The sequence below is a fragment of the Scyliorhinus canicula genome, chromosome 8 (genome assembly GCF_902713615.1).
Source record: "Scyliorhinus canicula chromosome 8, sScyCan1.1, whole genome shotgun sequence".
NCBI classification, from domain to species: domain Eukaryota; kingdom Metazoa; phylum Chordata; class Chondrichthyes; order Carcharhiniformes; family Scyliorhinidae; genus Scyliorhinus; species Scyliorhinus canicula.
Genome location: NC_052153.1, coordinates 160,941,817 through 160,959,467, shown reverse-complemented (window position 1 = coordinate 160,959,467; position 17,651 = coordinate 160,941,817). Strand labels below are relative to the sequence as shown.

Genomic DNA, 17,651 nt, shown 5'->3' with positions numbered 1-17,651 from the left:
GGATGATAGCCAGCTCCACTGGGTCCATCTTGGTACAACTCAATAATCTGGGAGGAATGGGAGAAGGAGAGAGTGAGACAGTCACTTTGATCTTCCATCCCTGGCCCTCAATCCCTCCCAAGAAGAACAAAAGGTTACATGTTGGCAGTTACTTAAAAAACAGGGAAGAAAATGACGCACACAAACTTCAGCAGGTGAACATGAAAAGTAAATGGAATGCATTATTCTTGCCTTAAAAAAGTGATCCAAAAACCACAAATATGGTGAACAGAAACAAAACCTGAATAGGTCCCCAAAGTAAGCTCACAATTGATCCAATATACAATTTTTAAAATATAATTTTCAGACAAGCACTTAATGCAGAACTTGAGTTAGATAGGTGAGGTAAAGATCCTTTACTTGATACAGGTCTCAGATTATGGGGGACACTGTCTACTTAGGGAAGGTACCTTTTGCAATTAACATTAAAAAAAAATTATCGGGAAATAGTCTGCAACAGTTGGCAGCTACATAAGTAACACTGGATAAACAGGCTGTTTAAAGTTTAAATGAAGGTAACAGGGAGCAGCTACTATACGCGCACGACTGGAAAATAGGGGACAGAGATTTAGAAGTAGCTTTGTCTGATAGAGGAAAGCCAGCAGTTATTATTGGAAAAGGACATGGAGTAGGTGTGCACAAGCCTTATGAAAAGGAGCATCACTGTAAGGTTGAGGATGATGAAAAGAAATGTAATTGCAAGGCATGGGAATAAGAAAAGGCAGCTCTGGAGTGCACACAAATTGGTAGTGAGCAGACTGGTAACTGCTACAAAATAATCACGACATTTAGCATGATTGCAAATTTTTAGGAAGAGAATGATATAGATTAAGGATGTTTGTATTGTGTGGGCAGTGAAGTGCAGCTGAAAGAGTGGTGTTTATCTTAATAGTAAACGCTTACTACATTTTAAGGAGTAAGTCCATGAATTATAATTAAAACACCATGATTCTTGCTGTTTTAAAAATAAATAAAGAAATCATTTTTATTGTCACTTTAAAAAAAATAAATTTAGAGTACCCAATTAATTTTTTCCAATTAAGGGGCAATTTAGCTTGGCCAATCCACCTACTCTGCATATCTTTGGGTTGTGGGGGTGAAACCCACGCAGACACGGGAGAATGTGCAAACTCCACACGGACAGTGACCCAGAGCCGGGATCGAACCTGGGACCTTTTATTGTCACTTTTAACCTCTCAACAGCAATCTATAGGCTTGAATTCAAAGTGTCCCCACCTTTTGTTAATCAATAACACAGTACTGTGGAAAAAGCCTGAGATTTCGAGGTGTTGTTCCATAACTTGTGCCTTTGCTTTATATTTAGACCAACCAGTTTTGATGCCTTTGCATTTGGATTTCTTGCTCCTCTATGTAAAGCAGAGCTGCCTAATGCCCACCTCCAGAAGCACTTACATCAGCTTCATAATCTGTGCCAATTCTGCGAAAACATCCTGGCTCAGTACTTCATACAAAACTCCACAGGTGAGTCATTGGATATAGTGGGTGGAATTTAGTAACGGCAACCAATTCAAGATCCACGCAGCATTTCAGTAAAGGTACAGTGGCTTCCTATTACGTAGGATATGTAAGATAATCCAGAAATAACATTGTGCCAGGAAAGGACGTAATAAAAATGTGTTAGCTGAGCAGAGGGGATTTGGTAACTAGCTTGCTTTTGCCAAACATACATTTGTATTAAAGTGACATGTCTGTGGATTGCAGTGGAAATTGTTACAGGTATTACGTAAGCCAGTTGTTTTAATAGCATCATTTTTGACTTTGAATAAAACATCAGTCATGGCAAAACAGTGACAGATGGAGTTCAGTATAGGAAAATGTGAGGTTATTTGCTTTAGACATAAGACACCATAAATCAGAGATGTTCTTAATAGGGATAAGCTGGGCAACGTGAATGAGCAGAGAGAGCTTTAGAGTCCTGAATACAGAAATCCCTAAAAACTAGTGGGCAGCCAATGGAATAATGTCCTCTCAAGACGCTGGAATACAAAAGGCTGGCTATGTTGTAGCTGTACAGAGCTCTGGTTAGACCATATTTGGAGTACTGCATTCACCTCTGGCTGCTTCACCTTAGGAAGGGTATATTGGTCCTAGAGGGTGTGGATTAACGAAAATGATACCCGGACTGAAAGAATTCAATTATTGATAACAGACGTCATAGATTAGACTTCTATTTCCTTTGATAATGAAGTTTAAGTGGTGTCTTAGTTGGAATTACAATGACTAAAGGCTTTGATAAGGTAGATAGAGATAATTCATTTCCTACAGTGGAAGTCCATTACCTTAAAATTGGGCCATTTCAGATGAGGTCAGAAATTACTTCTTCACACACAAAGTAATAGAAATCACTCTTTCCTCCAAAAAGCGATGAAGCTGCGTCCATTAAAAATAACAAGACTGATATTGATAGATTTTTGTTGGACTTTTGTTAGACAAGACTGTTCAAGGTTACGGAACCAAAGTGGGTAGCTTGGTGTTGAGATACAGATTAACAATGATATAATTAACTGGCAGTAGAGATTCAAGGTGCTGATTTCTGTTCCAATTAAGGTATGTTTCGTTGAAAGTTTCAAGTCCTTACCCCACTAATCTGAAACCCAAGTTTCCTGTATGTTTGTTGGATGAAAAAGGAAAGTTGAAATTCTTATGAGATCCAAGGGGTGAGAAGATATAAAAATATTATCTATCCACGTACGAGATATTATCTCTAATGGAGAAAGAATGTTTATGGTTCTTTTTGGACAATGGCTAGCTACTTATTTCTGCTTACAACTGAATGAATCTAATTCTGAGTTGTAGGTTTGTTTGGATGGGCCGGTGTTGTCACATCTTTATCTACATCAGCCCAGTTCAAAACATATTGCACCAAGGAAATGGATATGTATCTTTTCACCTGTCACCCTACATCCGTATCAGTTCCCTTCAGTTGGTGTTAATATTCCCTTCACACCTCAAAGCAGATGGTTTTACAGAGCAGAATTAGGAAAGACTCTGCCATCTCCTGTTTGGAGGACTGAAGTGTTCTGAATGGCCAAGGCGGTCTAAGAACTGGAAAAAGAGGGGAAATTCATGGTGAAGCCGTGAGATTGCTTCCAGTGAGGCAACATCCTTGAATGCAGCTTCAGAAGTTAAACCACTCAATAATCCAATCCCAAGAGCTTCCAATTGGAAGCTTCTGTCTCTTTTTAACCCCTGCGGCCGTAGCCAATGTCATTCCCAAGGCACCTGTTGTCCTGTAGGGCACTGTACTCCTTTACCTTTGTTCATGCACATTGTGTACTGTACACAGACTCGTACCGTCAATCCATGCTGTTGCAAGGCGTGCACAGACTCTGTATAAAAGAAATTTGAGGTCATCACGGTGGTGCAGTGGTTAGCATTGCTGCCTCCCGGCTCTGAGGTCCCAGGTTCGATCCTGGCTCTGGATCACTGTCCGTGTGGAGTTTGCACATTCTCCCTATGTTTGGGTGGGTTTCGCCCCCACAACCCAAAGATGTGCAGGGTAGGTGGATTGGCCGTGCTAAATTGCCCCTTAATTGGGAAAAAATGAATTGGGTACTCTAAATTTTTTTTAAAATGGTTTTCAGAGCATCGTGCAATGATGAAACGCAGAAGGGGACATTCGGCCCATCGTGTAAGGGCTATCCCATCAGTTCCCTTCCACTTTTTCTCCCTGTAGCCTATGCACTTTTCCGCTTTATGTATGTATTTATTCAATTCCATTTTGAAATGTATTATCGAATCACTCCCACCACCATTGCAGAACGCTGCATATCTTTGTTTTCCTCCTCATGTTGTCTCTGGTTCTTTTAAGAATTACCTTTCTAAATTTGTGTCCTCCAGTGGAAATAGTTTCCCTTTATTTACTCCATAAATGACACTTGATCATTTTTAATACCTATCAAATCTTCCCCGTTTCTCTGTTTACCATGTAACTGAAATCATTCAGGCCTTTCTAGTAAATGCCTTCTTCAACTTCTCTGAAGCTTTGACAACCTTCCGAAAGTTTGGGGCTCAGAATTGGCTTTGAATTATCCAGCTTGACCTAACCCATTGATTCATAATTGGTTCCTTGCATTTCATAGAATTTACAGTGCAGAAAGAGGCCATTCGGCCCATAGAGTCTGCACCGGCTCTTGGAAAGAGCACCCCACTTAAGCCCACACCTCCACCCTATCCCCATAACCCAGTAACCCCACTGGACCTAAGGGTAATTTAGCATGGCCAATCCACCTAACCTGCACATCTTTGGACTGTGGGAGGAAACTGGAACACCCGGAGGAAACCCACGCACACACGGGGAGAATGTACAGACTCCACACAGACAGTGACCCAAGCCGGGAATCGAACCTGGGACCCTGGAGCTGTGAAGCAACTGTGCTAACCATTATGCTACCGGTCTGAGCTAAGTTCCATTTGCCATTGTCTGTTCATTTCACCAATCTATGTTCTTTTAAAATCTGTTATAATCTTCTCCACTGTTAACTATATTTGTGTTTTGTGTCACCTGGAGACATTGAAATTTAGCCATGTATATCCAAGTCAATAATATGTTATCAAAACACCACAGTATGTTTTTGCCAGTGAGAAAACAACAGTTCATAACTACTTCTTTCTGTCCCTTAGCTAATTTTGTATGATCTCAGTTATGTCCCTTTAATCCTACAGGCTTCACTTTTGATGATAAGTCTCGAACAGACTTTATGAAACATCTATTGAAATAATACTAGAATACAAGACTAGGGATGTACCTCTGAGGCTGTAAAAGACTCTGGTTCAGACCCCATTTATAGTATTCTGAGCAGTTTTGGGCCCTGTATCTAAGGAAGGATGTGCTGGCATTGGAAAGGGTCCAGAGGAGGTTCACAAGAATCATCCCTGGAATGAAGAGCTTATCGTATGAAGAACGGTTGAGAACCCTGGGTCTATACTCGTTGGAGTTTAGAAGGATGAGGGGGGATCTTATTGAAACTTACAGGATACTGCGAGGCCTGGATAGAGTGGACGTGGAGACGATGTTTCCACTTGCAGAAAAAACTAGAACCAGAGGACACCATCTCAGACTAAAGGGACGATCCTTTAGAACAGAGATGAGGAGGAATTTCTTCAGTCAGAGGGTGGTGAATCTGTGGAACTCTTTGCCGCAGAAGGCTGTGGAGCCCAAATCACTGAGTGTCTTTAAGATGGAGATAGACAGGTTTTTGATCAATAAGGGGATATGGGGTTATGGGGAGAAGGCAGGAGAATGGGGATGAGAAAAATATCAGCCATGATTGAATGGCGAAGCAGACGCGATGGGCTGTGTGGGCTAATTCTGCTCCTATGTCTTATGGTGTTATAGAAAATGGGGATGAGAAAATAACAACCATGATTGAATGGCGGAGCAGACTCGATGGGCTGAGTGGCCTAAATCTGCCTCTATGTCTTATGGTCTTATGGAAAACTGACATACACAACATCGACTGCACTACACTCATGAACCCTCTCTGTCTCTTCAATCAAGTTCATTAAAGACTTTTACCGCCAGCTTGTTAGGTTTTATTTTCCCCATGTTCAGGCTGATATTTCCCAAAGTTCTTAGGTATCAATGTTTTCCCAAGACCGATGTTTAAGCTGACCGACCTGTTTTGAACAGAACTGTAACCGTTGCAATCTTCAAGCCCTCTGGCACCACTCCCATCTACAAGGAGGATTGAAATATTGTGGCCTGAGCCTCCACAATTTCCACCCTCGCTTCTCTTAGGAGCTTTGTTTTATTCAAAATGTTAAGGGCCCTTTTTATTTAATTCCACATTCCCTTTCAAGGCAAGGCTTTAACAGAGCAGTGCAAGTTTGAAATGAAAGGAAAATTCTAACACAGTGTTAATACAATGACTTACTGAAGAAGGACTCCACGATTCTAGAATCCTGTCTTCTCTCTCTTTTCCTCATAGAGAGTGTATTTGTACAGGGGCAGAAATCAGGTCATGGACTTCATATCTATGTTTAATCTTGTCCCTGTGGATTCTATCTGTTGACCTCCAAGGTACACTGACGGTATTGCAAAATCTGAAATGCATAGAAAGAGCTTTTGGGATGGATCAGCCATTTATGTACATTGTTTGCTTTTCAAAGCACTGCTTCATTTCTCATTCACAAGGGAGTTCAGTTATGTGGTCAGATTGGAGAAGTTTGGGCTGCTCCCCATAGAGAGGAGAGGATTGAGAGGAGGTTAGATAGAGGTGTTCAGGATCATGAGGGTCATAGACAAGGTAGACAGTGAGAAACTGTTCCCAATGGCAGACGGATTGTGCACCAGAAGATAGCAACTTGAGGTGAATAGGATAAGAACCAATGGTGACCTGAGGAAAAACTTGTTTCTGTGCAGCTAGTGGTTAAGGTCTGGAATGTACGGCCTGAGAGTATAATTGAGGCAGGTTCAACCGTTGCTTTCAAAAGGGAATTGGAAAATGAATCTGAAGAAAGTGAATTTGCAGGGCCCCGTTGAGAGGGTTCAGGAGTGGGACTAGCAAAGTTAGAGGGCTGCCATGGAAATGACGGGCCGAATAGCCTCCTTCTGTGCTTTAAATATTCTATAATTCTATCCATAAGGTAGCTTGCACCCTACTGTGTAAGTTGGACTTTGCAAGTATTGTTGCTTTCTCAGTGCCCCAATATCTGGGGTTGTAACAGTTAATTGCATGCGTACTTCTTTGTCTCACTATTGCTGTAATACTCTTCTTCCTGCTGTTTTGTTCTGTGTTTTTCTCCTGCTGGCCTCTTAGATGATATTGTGGATGCAAAACTACAGAAGTTGACGCAGCTTGTAAACAAGGAATCCAACCTGATTGAGAAGGTTGATTCTTTTAATTGCTTTTTCTATTGAACCTGTCTGTTCTATAAAGTGCTGTTAAATAGTGATTCACCCTAGTCTAGTTAGCATGCTTAGCAGCATATGTTAGATTAAAATTTTCCTACGAGTCTATTGCATAATGCACTACGATTGAATTATAATGCACTGCCAGGTGGAATGCTGAGTCATACAGACGAAGGAGGCTCCACATGAAGGCCCTTGTTTGTGCTGAATTGGAAGTACGTACACCGCAATTGTCCTGTGTTCCTGTCCTAAAGAAGGGAACAGTCACCCAAGATTCCAGTTTCCGATGACTATCCAGTAACTGGGTAAAAGGGGAGGCGGTATTGTCACTGGGCTAGTAATCCAGAGTTCTGAGGGCCACTTATCTGGATGGCTGATTTGTGATGTGGAGCGACGCCAACAGCGCGGGTTCAATTCCCATACCGGCTGAGGTTATCCATGAAGGTCCCGCCTTCTCAACCTTGTCCCTCGTCTTGGGCGTGGTGGCCCTCAGGTTAAATCACCACCAGTCAAGTCTCTCTCAATAAAAAGTGGAGAGCAGCCTATGGTCCTCTGGGACTGTGGCAACTTTCAATCCAGTGACCCAGGATACTGATCTGGGTACCCAGGTACGAATACTACCATGGCAGATGGTGAGATTTGAATTCAGTAGAAATCTGGAATTAAAACTCTAATGATGACCATGAAACCATTGTCGCAAAAACCCAACTGGTTCACTGATGTCCTTTAGGGAAGGAAATCTGTCACCCTTACCTGGTCTGACCTAAATGTGACTCCAGATCCACAGCAACGTGGTTGACTCTTAACTACCCTCAGCAAGAGCCAGCGATGACGTCCACATCCCATGACCAAATTTCTTTTTTCCTGAAAGTGTGTGGATGCCTGGTGAAGGCAGAACCCAACCTGGTGGTGATTCCCCAGCAGTTGAATATCCTGCTAATATTCACTGTGTAAATTCTCACACGGTGCTGGGTTAGAAACCTGATGACGCCTACAAAACTGCCAGCAGGCATTACCATGTTCATGGGAAGAGGGAAGAAAAATGGAAAAGGAAATTCCGACACGTATCTCAATTATGTGCAATGCTGATATTTTCTCACGCTCTGCCTCTCGTTGCGGAACGAGTCGCTAATTCTGCTGATTATATTAACTCGCATGTTTTATACATTCTGGGTCAGGAGTTGAGGATAGTGAGAGAAAATTGGTGTATTTCTCAACAGTATAATTTCTGATCCTAACTTTCAATTATGGCAGTGTTGAATTTATATATTTTAAATTATTGTCAAATAACCTTGAAGTAAATGTACTGTTATCACGGTATTATACAATATATTTGAATTCTTACAAATAAGCAGTGTTGAAATCTAATTGGCCTTCTAACAATATAGTGGTTGCATTGATCTGCAGCAGTACATGGTAGAGTGCCCTATTTCTATCTTATCGTCAGATATGACCTATTAAAGCATTGACCCATATTGTGAAAGAACAGTGTTTAGGAACAATGTTTTTTGAAGCAGATAAAAGCAATGATGTCAACTTAAGAAATGTAAATTGTCTAAAATTACTTTTATTAAATAGGCATGAAAATACATCTGTCAAACCTTTTATTTTTCCACTCCCTGTAGATGGACGGCAATCTTCGCAACAGCCCCCAACACAAACCGCAAGGTGCGACCCCTTCAAAACCAATCCCCACGAGCAGTGAAACCTGCTCGTCACAACATTGATTGTCTTGACTGCTTTTACTACCGATATATTTGCAGCAGGTCTTTGAGTTAATAGAATTTTTAATGTGGTCATGGGTCTAAGAGTAGGGAAATGAGAGATAAAAAAGAAGTGCCATTTTGAGGTGAAGTGTCTGAACATCTGTCCAAGATGGAGGTCGGGAAGCTTCCATGTAAAACAGCGGGACTCACCAGCTATTGTTTCCAATTCAGCAACTGGAGCTCGGCAAACCGTGTACCCTTTCAGGCATAACATTTCAGACACGCACCTTTTTGAATCTTCTGAACGAGCATTCAAGAGTTTAAAATGTTTCAAGCTCCAATAGATAATCAACTGCTGTTGGGGGTTCTAGCTTCACTTATTATAGATGGATGTAAAATGTGCCAGTTTCTGAAGGGTTGAGCAGGTGGCTACCAATTCTGGAGGCAAACATCATCTGGAAGCAGCAATATTTCCTAGAATACTGTACTGTTTAAGCCCTGCTGTCTACACTATACAGATACTGTCCAACTCTGGTCTGTCTTGCAACGAGTGAACAATCCCACCTTAATAGCTCTCATTAGTAGTGTGTTTGAACTGAAAAAGTTGTACCTCAAATAATGTTTCTAAAGGGCTGCAGTTACTTGGCATCAATCGATGCATCGTTGACTCCATAGTTTTAGTGGAGACTCCTTTAGTACAGAACGTTTAAAGTATTGTAAATAATGTTAGGATATTATTTTCGTAAAATTCCATAGATCAAGTAATAAAATAAGGGCAATATCAGTTGCATTTAAAACATTTTTGACTTGAGAAGTAGCAAATGCTTTTGAACTTTGTTCTGTTACATGAATGTATGTAATGGTTGCTAACTAGCTGAAGTGCATGAGAAAACAATCAATTAGAATCGGTTTAGATTCATACCCTATCAAATTTAGATCAGATGCTGCAGTGATTTGAAGTCATAAAACTTAGTGCAGTTACAACTGAACCAGTTAACTTGGGTTACTGTGTCGAATGTAATCTCAATTTGTGCGATGGGAAGTATCTCCAGGAGGGAACCTGAACAATTTTTAATGGACTGTTTATACCAAATTTCTTGGACCCCAATTATTCAAGAAAGGTTGCAACTCGGTTTAAACTGTAAATTGGAACATGAAAATGTCAATCTGAATGACGTGCTTTAATTGCAGTTCTCGTGTGATAATATTTTCGAAAAAGGACATTGTTGTTTGTGCCTTTCCTTTGTTAAACTCAGATTCTGTCTTGATAAAATATCGATAGCTCTCCTTATCTAAAAAAAATTGGTTTTCATGCTGAGAGAAAGCACTCAAATCATTGCATTAGCAAAGGTTTTTGTGTACATTAATATGCTTTGAACATTTAGTACATTTTGAGTTCGATACTGTCTGATGCTAAACATTCTCCACAAGAATACTTCATTTGTAAATTCAAAATCTGAAGTTTGGACATCCTCACGCCACGTGTACGGTGAAATGCAGTTTAAATACAAGAACAATGGTTTTCAGTAGGCGACCATATCCTTGAGAAATACAGTTTTTAAGGGTTTTTTGAGGATTGACAATATTTGCACGAGGCTATAGGTATGAATTTGAGTTTCTATTAATTATCTATCTTTCTGTGCTTAAAACAGAAGGTGCTGGAAATGCTCAGCAGGCCTGGCAGCATCTGTGGAGAGAGAAACAGGGCGTGATTCTCCGCAAATGCGGCGAGTCGTAAAGGCTGCCGTGAAACTGGCCGTGTTTCACGGCAGCCTCCACGCCCCCTCCCGGGACCCGATTCTCCCCCCTGGGCGGGGCTAGCAGCGGGGCCCCGTGAACCATGGCATCGCGGCCTTAGCGACCGTCGCTAAGTCCAAGCGTCACGCCGGCTGACGCGCACGATGATGTCAGCTGCACATGCGCGGATTGGATGGCTCCAACCCACGCATGCGCGGGGCCGTCATCTCCCTCGGCTGCCCCGTGGACTGATCCTGCGGGGCGGCGGAGGGAGAAAGAGTGCGTCCGTTTGCGGGCCCATGCCCCCCTTGGCACGGCCGTGGTACTCCACATTCTTCACGACAATTGCCGTGGTACTGCCGTGCCAATCGGGGCCCTGGATGCCCAGAACGGGCATGTTGCAGCCGTTTTTACGACGGCAGCAAGCAGGTGTGTTTGCTGCCGTAAAAACGGCTGTAAAGGCCTGGGAACTCGGCCCATCGGCCTGGGGAGAATCGCTGTTCGCCGTAAAAAACGGCGATCAGCGATTCGTGTCGTGGGGCGGCCGCGGGAGGGCGTGAAAAATGTTGGGTTCGCCCTCCCGCTATTCTCCGACCCGTCGTGGGCAGCGAAGAATCGTGCCCCCTGAGTTTAAAGTTTTGGGTGCGATATGATTTCTTCAGAACTGAAGGAAGATAGAAATGTGATGTTTTTTATGCTGTTGAAAGGCTGGAGCGGGAGGCAGAACAAAAGTGTGAATGGCAGAATAATTAACAACTCTGACCGAAAGCATGAAACCATGAAAAACAAGATCCAGACTGGCACATGGCAACAAAGCAGAATCAAGTTTGTGTGGGGGGAGGGGGGGGGGGGGGGGGGTGGTCAGAGTTGATGGTCTGAAATCGTTGAACTCGATATTGAGTCCAGAAGGCTGTAAAGTGCCTAATCAGATGAGTTGATGTTCCTCGAGCTTGCGTTGAGCTTCGAGGGAACTCCGCAGCAGGCCAAGGACAGATATATGAGCATCTACAGCAAGGTGGTGAATTTAAATGGCTACCAACTGGAGGTTCTTGGGTTATGCTCGCAATCTGAGGAGAGGCTTGCTCATATTTCTGTCCTCAGCCCTTTGCGGTGTTTCAACTCTGGACAAGTGCTTTGTTTCTTCACGACAATTGTCACCACTCCCTTTTGTTCCATGGCATCTTTATCATTTCATCTCTCCTATCCCCTACCCCACATCTTCCCTTTGGTTCCTCCTCCCCCTTGTCCCCTTCCCACTTGCAACGACAAAAGCCATCAAATTTCTATCATCTTTCAATGCTGAAGAAGGGTCGTATTTGACTAGAAAAGTTATCTCTTTCTCTCTCCACAGATGCTGCCATCTCGATGTATATTTCCAACACTTGCGGTGTTTATATCAGGTTTCCGCATTATCTTGATTTTTATCTTTCTCCAGTATTCACTTTAGATCTGAGTAACTGAATATTACACTTTCAATTATTTAGTGCCTCTCAAATCCTTTAATGGCTTGTATGTTTGCTTTGTGTGTGCTTGGTAGAACTTGAGCAGGTGGGAACACAGTTTGTTTGTTCGGTGTTACAGAGCCTGGGGATTTGTCTTTGTTTCTTGTGTAACAGCTAATGCAGCTGATATTTATGTTGCTGCTTTAACGTTTAGGTACCTATATTTCGTATATAGTCAGGATATGATTGCTCTGTACCTGAACTAGTTAGGATATTACTGCTGCATTCAGCACTTTATCGTTTAGCTAAAGCATTATTTTAGGGTGCTTGAACTTGAGACTGACCATCTCTGAATGTTTGTGTACATTTTCTTGTTGGAGTTTTCCTCAGTCATTTAAAAGTTTCTGATCAAGTACAATGCAATTACTGTTTTTTTTTAAACTTGAAAACCTATAAAGTAGTCGTAAATATGGGAATTGCAGGCCAGAGTCTGAATTGGTGTTTGTTTCCTGTTTCCTTGGTCTGATCAGATTTGGTGGGGTTTTTCTAAGTTACAAAATGTTCACTTCCAAACGCTCCTCTTACTTACCATTGTGGTAAATATAGATCTGCGCATTGGCATAGAAAGAGCATTCGACCCAAAAAAGGCAGGTAAAAGCTGCCCTGAGGAATATGTGTGCATACTTGGGCAGAGAAGAGCAGCCCATAGGGGTAGTTTACACATATGAAGGCAGTGAAGTAACTCCGAGAGAATAGGTGTGCCTCCATAGCTGGGCAAGTGTTGCTCTAAGACGCATAGATGCTTATGTACAGTGGTCCAAGATGCAAGGGATAGGTAATAAATGCTGCCCTTGCCAGCGACGCTTAATCCTAAGAATTAATTATAAAAGCTTACAAAGCAGCTTGAAGAAGCAGATGTTGCAAGGTGTTTGTAACATAAGCACAATTTTCTAAGTTTTGTGGTTTAATATTAATTTGGTTTAATATACAAACAAGGGATCCTGTTTATAGCTTTAATGCAGTTTTTGATGTTTGATGCCATAAGTAAGCTTGTTTTCCATTCACGATGAGGAAATTATATTTGATTCCAAGTTTGTGCTTCAAGGAACTAAGTTTGGTACTGGTGCAGGCAGTAGCATTTCTAAAGCAAGGTAACCTCTACTGCTTTTTAAAACTTCATTCCTACTGCGGAATAAATATTTATTTGGCATAATCTCTGCACCTTTCTCCAGTCTTTAGTTGAGATTTTTATCTCTTAAGATCTTTTGTTAACAGCATGGGACTATTTTAAAATGTTCTTGCGGCTCAAAAGATCAGTTTTTGAAAGAGGTGGTATGCCTTGGACTGACCACATGTTGTAACATGGTTGAAGCAATGGATCGACCATTGGTGACAAAGCTAGATAGGCACACCTGTTGTGCAGAGTGACTTGTCTGAATTTTTGTGACTCCTAACATGAGAAAAGGGAGCAGGACTAGGGCATTTTTGATCTATTTAAGCTGCTCTGCTATTCAGTAAGATCCATGGCTGATCTCATTGTGACCCGGACTCCACTGACTTGCCCATTCACCAAAATCTTTGACCTCCACCTCAGTCAAAAATCTGTCTAACTTGGTCCTGAATATATTCAATGACCCAACCTCCACTGCTCTCTGGGATAGAGAATTCCATTGGCTAACAACCTTCTGAGGTAAGAATTTCCTCTTCATCCCCGTCTCAAATGGGATATCTCTTATTTTCAAACGGTGCCCCCAGTTCTACATCTCCCCATGACAGGCATCATCCTCTCAGTATCTGCCCTGTAAAGCTCCCTCAGTACCTTACATGATTCATTAACTTCTCATTCTTCTAAACTCTCATGAATATAAGCTCAATCTGCTCAACCTTTCCTCGTAAGACAAACCCCATTCACCCCAGGAACCAGCCAAGTGAACCTTCTCTGAACTCCGTCCAATGCGAGTATATCATTCCTTAAGTAAGGAGACTAAAACTGTACACCGTACTCTAGGTGTGGCCTCACCAATGCTCTGTACAGTTGTAGCAAGACTCCCCTACTATTATACATCATCACCCTTGCCAAAAAAGCTGATGTTCCATTTGCCTTCCTATTACTTGCTGTACCTGCATGCTAACCTTTTGTGATTCATGTACAAGGACATCTAGATTCCTCTGTACTGGAGTATTCTGTAGTCTCTCACCATTTAACTAATATTCTGCTTTTCTATCCTACCAAAGCAGACAACCTCACATTTTCCCACGTTACATATGCCATGTGCCGACGTTTTGTCCACTCACTTAGTCCATCAATCCCTGTGACGAATCTTTGTGTCCTCCTCACAGCTTGCTTTCCTATATTAGTACCAACAGCAAAATTGGCTACAACGCAATCCGTCCCTTCAACCATGTTGATATAGCTCGCAGATAATCGAGGCCTCGGCACTCTTTGGAGCTGCTCTTGTCAGCCAGGTATGCACAAATATTCAGCTTTAATTGACGTCTCCAGTGTGTATTGCCCATCCCTAGTTGCCCGAGGGACTGGTAGTGGGTCACCACCTAAAACCACTGTTGTACAATGTGTGATTCTTTTTTTCGGTGGCAATTTGGTCCAACTGAGCGGCTTGCTTTTTAAACTGAATTCATATTCTCAAACTGACATAATGAGATTTGTTTTTGGTTTAATTAGTCCAGGTCTCTGGACTGTCAACCCAGCAACAACCACTCCTTTTATGCATACATATTCTCTCCAACAATGATGTAACCTCAAACAGGGTACTATGACAGGCAGTGCGTTGTTACCTCAAATTAAGTTCAATTGTGTAACAGGCCTTAGTTGTCCTTTTTGAAAAAGTGTTATGTTGTAAATTTAATAAAGAGATCTTGTATGAAAGATCCAGATAGCCAAAGTAGATTCAGTGCTTCAGACTGAGAGATGTCAGTGCTGCCCTCATGAAAATATAAAATTGCAAAAAGGTTATCTTTTTGAAAAATGTCATTGTGATGGATGGTAAAATATTCAAAATCATTAGCTTTAATGTAACCATGACAAAAATTTAGACTATCACTGTCTTCTAGCTGTGATTTGTTCTGAACTCTTGAGCAATATGCCTTAGATTTTAGGCGCTGTGGGTTCATTAACATTCCGAAAGAACCAGTTTGAATGCAGAGCAGGTTAGAATCGTTTCTCTGTTTGTTACTGTGGATTATCAACTAAAGAATAGTTTGCAGGCAACTGCCACTGATCATACCAGGGGATCTAAACGGGTAGTAATACAGGGGACATGAGAGCCCTCCCTCTGAATTAAGAGTCCTGTGGGGGGGGGAAAAGTATTGTAGCGGAAATGCTACATCATAAAGTGATACAGCCCCTTGAAAAGAGCTTTCCAATTAGCCCCATTCCCCTGCCCTTTCCCCACAAATTAATGGGCGATATTTCTCATTGCCGAGGGCAAGCTGAAAGATGTGCTGCTTTGTCTGTTATGCAGTACTGCTGAAGTGAATTTGTATCCTTTTCAAGGTTAATGGTGAGTTCCATTTGAGTTTAATTTCTCTTGGGTTTGCAAAAGCTGCAAAGTCAGAGCCCCAAATGAGATGCCTGGGCTTTGACTTTTTACAGTGACTGCAATTTCCAGGTCAGTAAAGTATTTTCCCCTCACTTTCTCTGTTTGTATTGCAAGTATACACTAATCCTTGTTTAAGTCAGAACATGTGGTACCCTATAAGAATGACAACATTATATCATGTCAGGAAGTTGGCCAGAAATGCCTGGAGAGCCAGTGCACTCGTGGAAGAGTGGGAATCTGATTGAGTCACGATCCTGTTGTACTTGCGGATGGGTTAGGTGCCTGTGCCATTTATTGTACTTGCGGAGTGTCTGTCCTGCTGGGAGCCAGGAATATTAGAGCAGAATTTGGAGCTTTAGCTTTCAGACCTGTTTTTTTTTCTAAAAGTTGAATTTTTTTTGAACAAAACAACATTGAGATTTTAAAATGGCTATTGGGAGATCAAGATGGTGGCCCTCACTTCTGTCAGCATGTTGACCTGGAACACAAGTCTGTGCGGGATTCTTGGCAGTGACATCCTCCCATTGGTCCTGCCTCAAAAGAGATTCATAATACAGTAGTAGGGGAATCCGAGAGGCCTGTACCCACCTTTTGTCAGAACTTTTTATTTTAACGACTGTAAAAAAAGTGTGGAGCCGGGTCCTGTCCCAAGCCCTGTTCCACCCCTCTCCAAACTTGCATCCTTTCCACTCTCTGTTCAGCGCAGCAATTTTGGGTTCATTAATATATTATTTTGCTGGAAACGTGTCAGTAAGTACACATTTTTCCCAATTATATGGTGTAATTACACTGCATTCTTGAATTCAAAGCTTGGCTTTCTCATTTTTTTCTTCATGTTATTGGTAAGGTCAGTTAGGAGTTTTGATATTTTGACTCCAGCAATATGTTCTGTGCCAAGGGAATAAATATCACTTTACAGACTCTTTGTATGTCACAGACAATAAGTTCACGTCTAGACGGGCATGATTTTAAAAAAAAAAAACACGCACTACACATACTTAAGACACGTGAAGGCCAGACCAGGTAAAGACAGCTGATGTCGTTCCCAAAGGGACATTAGTAAACCAAATGGATTTTTCCAGCAATCAATGATAGTTTCTTGTTACTGCGACTAGTTTTTTAAAAATTCATGAAACATATTTTTATTAATTCCACCAGAATTGCCGTGCCATTTTTAAAGGCTGCCACGGTACATAAAACTTTGAATGGGACTCCCCCATACCCACCCAATGCAACATACCCTCGGCATAGCCCAGGCATGACCCCCCCCCCCCCCCCCCCCCCCTTGAGCGAAACACTCACCTGCTCTCCTCTGGCCTGATAATGAAATTCTGATTTATTATAATGGTATTCCGATGTTGAACTTTGGGATTCCCGTTATGTCACTGGAGGGGACAACTGCGGCGAAACATCACACCAAACCCGCCCAAACAGAACGGGAGCAGAAAATCCCGTCCGTTAACTAATCGTTTGTATTTTTGCTAACCCATGGGCAGGGAGGGTCGGTAACCCAAGGGCACATTGAAAGTACTTGACAAGGGCCAGTAGAGAGATGAGAGTCTTTTAATAATGCAGCGAGATGCTTTGATCTGGAATGCACTATTTGAAAGGGTGGTAGAAGTAGATTCACTGGTAACTTTCAAAAGGGATAGGATGAATACTTGTCAATGAAAATATTGTAGAGCTAGAGGAAAGCACAGGAGTGTAGGACTAATTGGGTGGTTCTTTCAAGAGCTAACACAGAGAGTGGGCTGACTGGCCTCTTCCTGTGCTGTATCATTTTGTATTGTGTTAATGACATGGGCTGATTTAGGAACATTTGTTTTGTTTGCAACTTTGGAATGTAAACTGTTTTTGAAGGTTGCACATCTTGTATTGTATTTTTCTAAGCCTCTGCAGCTATTGCAATATTGAATGTACAAAAAAAGTCACAACCAAATAAAGATTCTTAAAGGTCTTTTTTTGTGTAATATATCACAGAATATGCTTATTTTTGTTGCTACACATCTGCCATTTATTTGGTGATTCAGGCCTTAAAACCCCCCACAGAAAGTCGGTAGGGCGCATGGGACAGTGGCCAGAATGAGCAGGTTCCTTGAGGGGATGGAGGATAGGTGTGGGGGGTTCCCCGGGTGGGGCCCGCGAACAATGTCCACATGTTCTGGGCTTGTCCCATACTGGGGGGATTGTGGCAGCTCTTAGCTGATGTCTGAGGTACTGAAGGTGAAGGTTGTCCTGAGTCCAGAAGTGGCGATTTTCGGAGAGTCGGAAGACCCGGGAGTCCAGGGGGTAA

The 17,651-nt window shown here is 42.1% G+C and overlaps 1 protein-coding gene across 6 annotated transcripts in view; it reads left to right on the top strand.

Annotated features, from left to right (window-relative positions):
* Positions 1–17,330, top strand: part of mtx3 (metaxin 3) — a 41,284-nt gene extending 23,954 nt beyond the window's left edge. The window contains exons 7-10 of one of the 6 annotated variants that reach the window (XM_038805570.1): positions 1,364–1,521; positions 6,822–6,892; positions 8,539–8,581; positions 11,708–17,330. In XM_038805570.1, the coding sequence (XP_038661498.1) occupies positions 1,364–1,521; positions 6,822–6,892; positions 8,539–8,581; positions 11,708–11,817 (382 nt within the window). In that variant the 3' untranslated portion in view covers positions 11,818–17,330. Of the gene's footprint in view, positions 1–1,363; positions 1,522–6,821; positions 6,893–7,061; positions 7,129–8,538; positions 10,388–11,707 lie in introns of those variants that run through there. The other 5 variants (XM_038805571.1, XM_038805575.1, XM_038805573.1 and 2 more) reach the window with 5 other exon arrangements.
* The last annotated feature ends 321 nt before the right edge of the window (positions 17,331–17,651 follow it).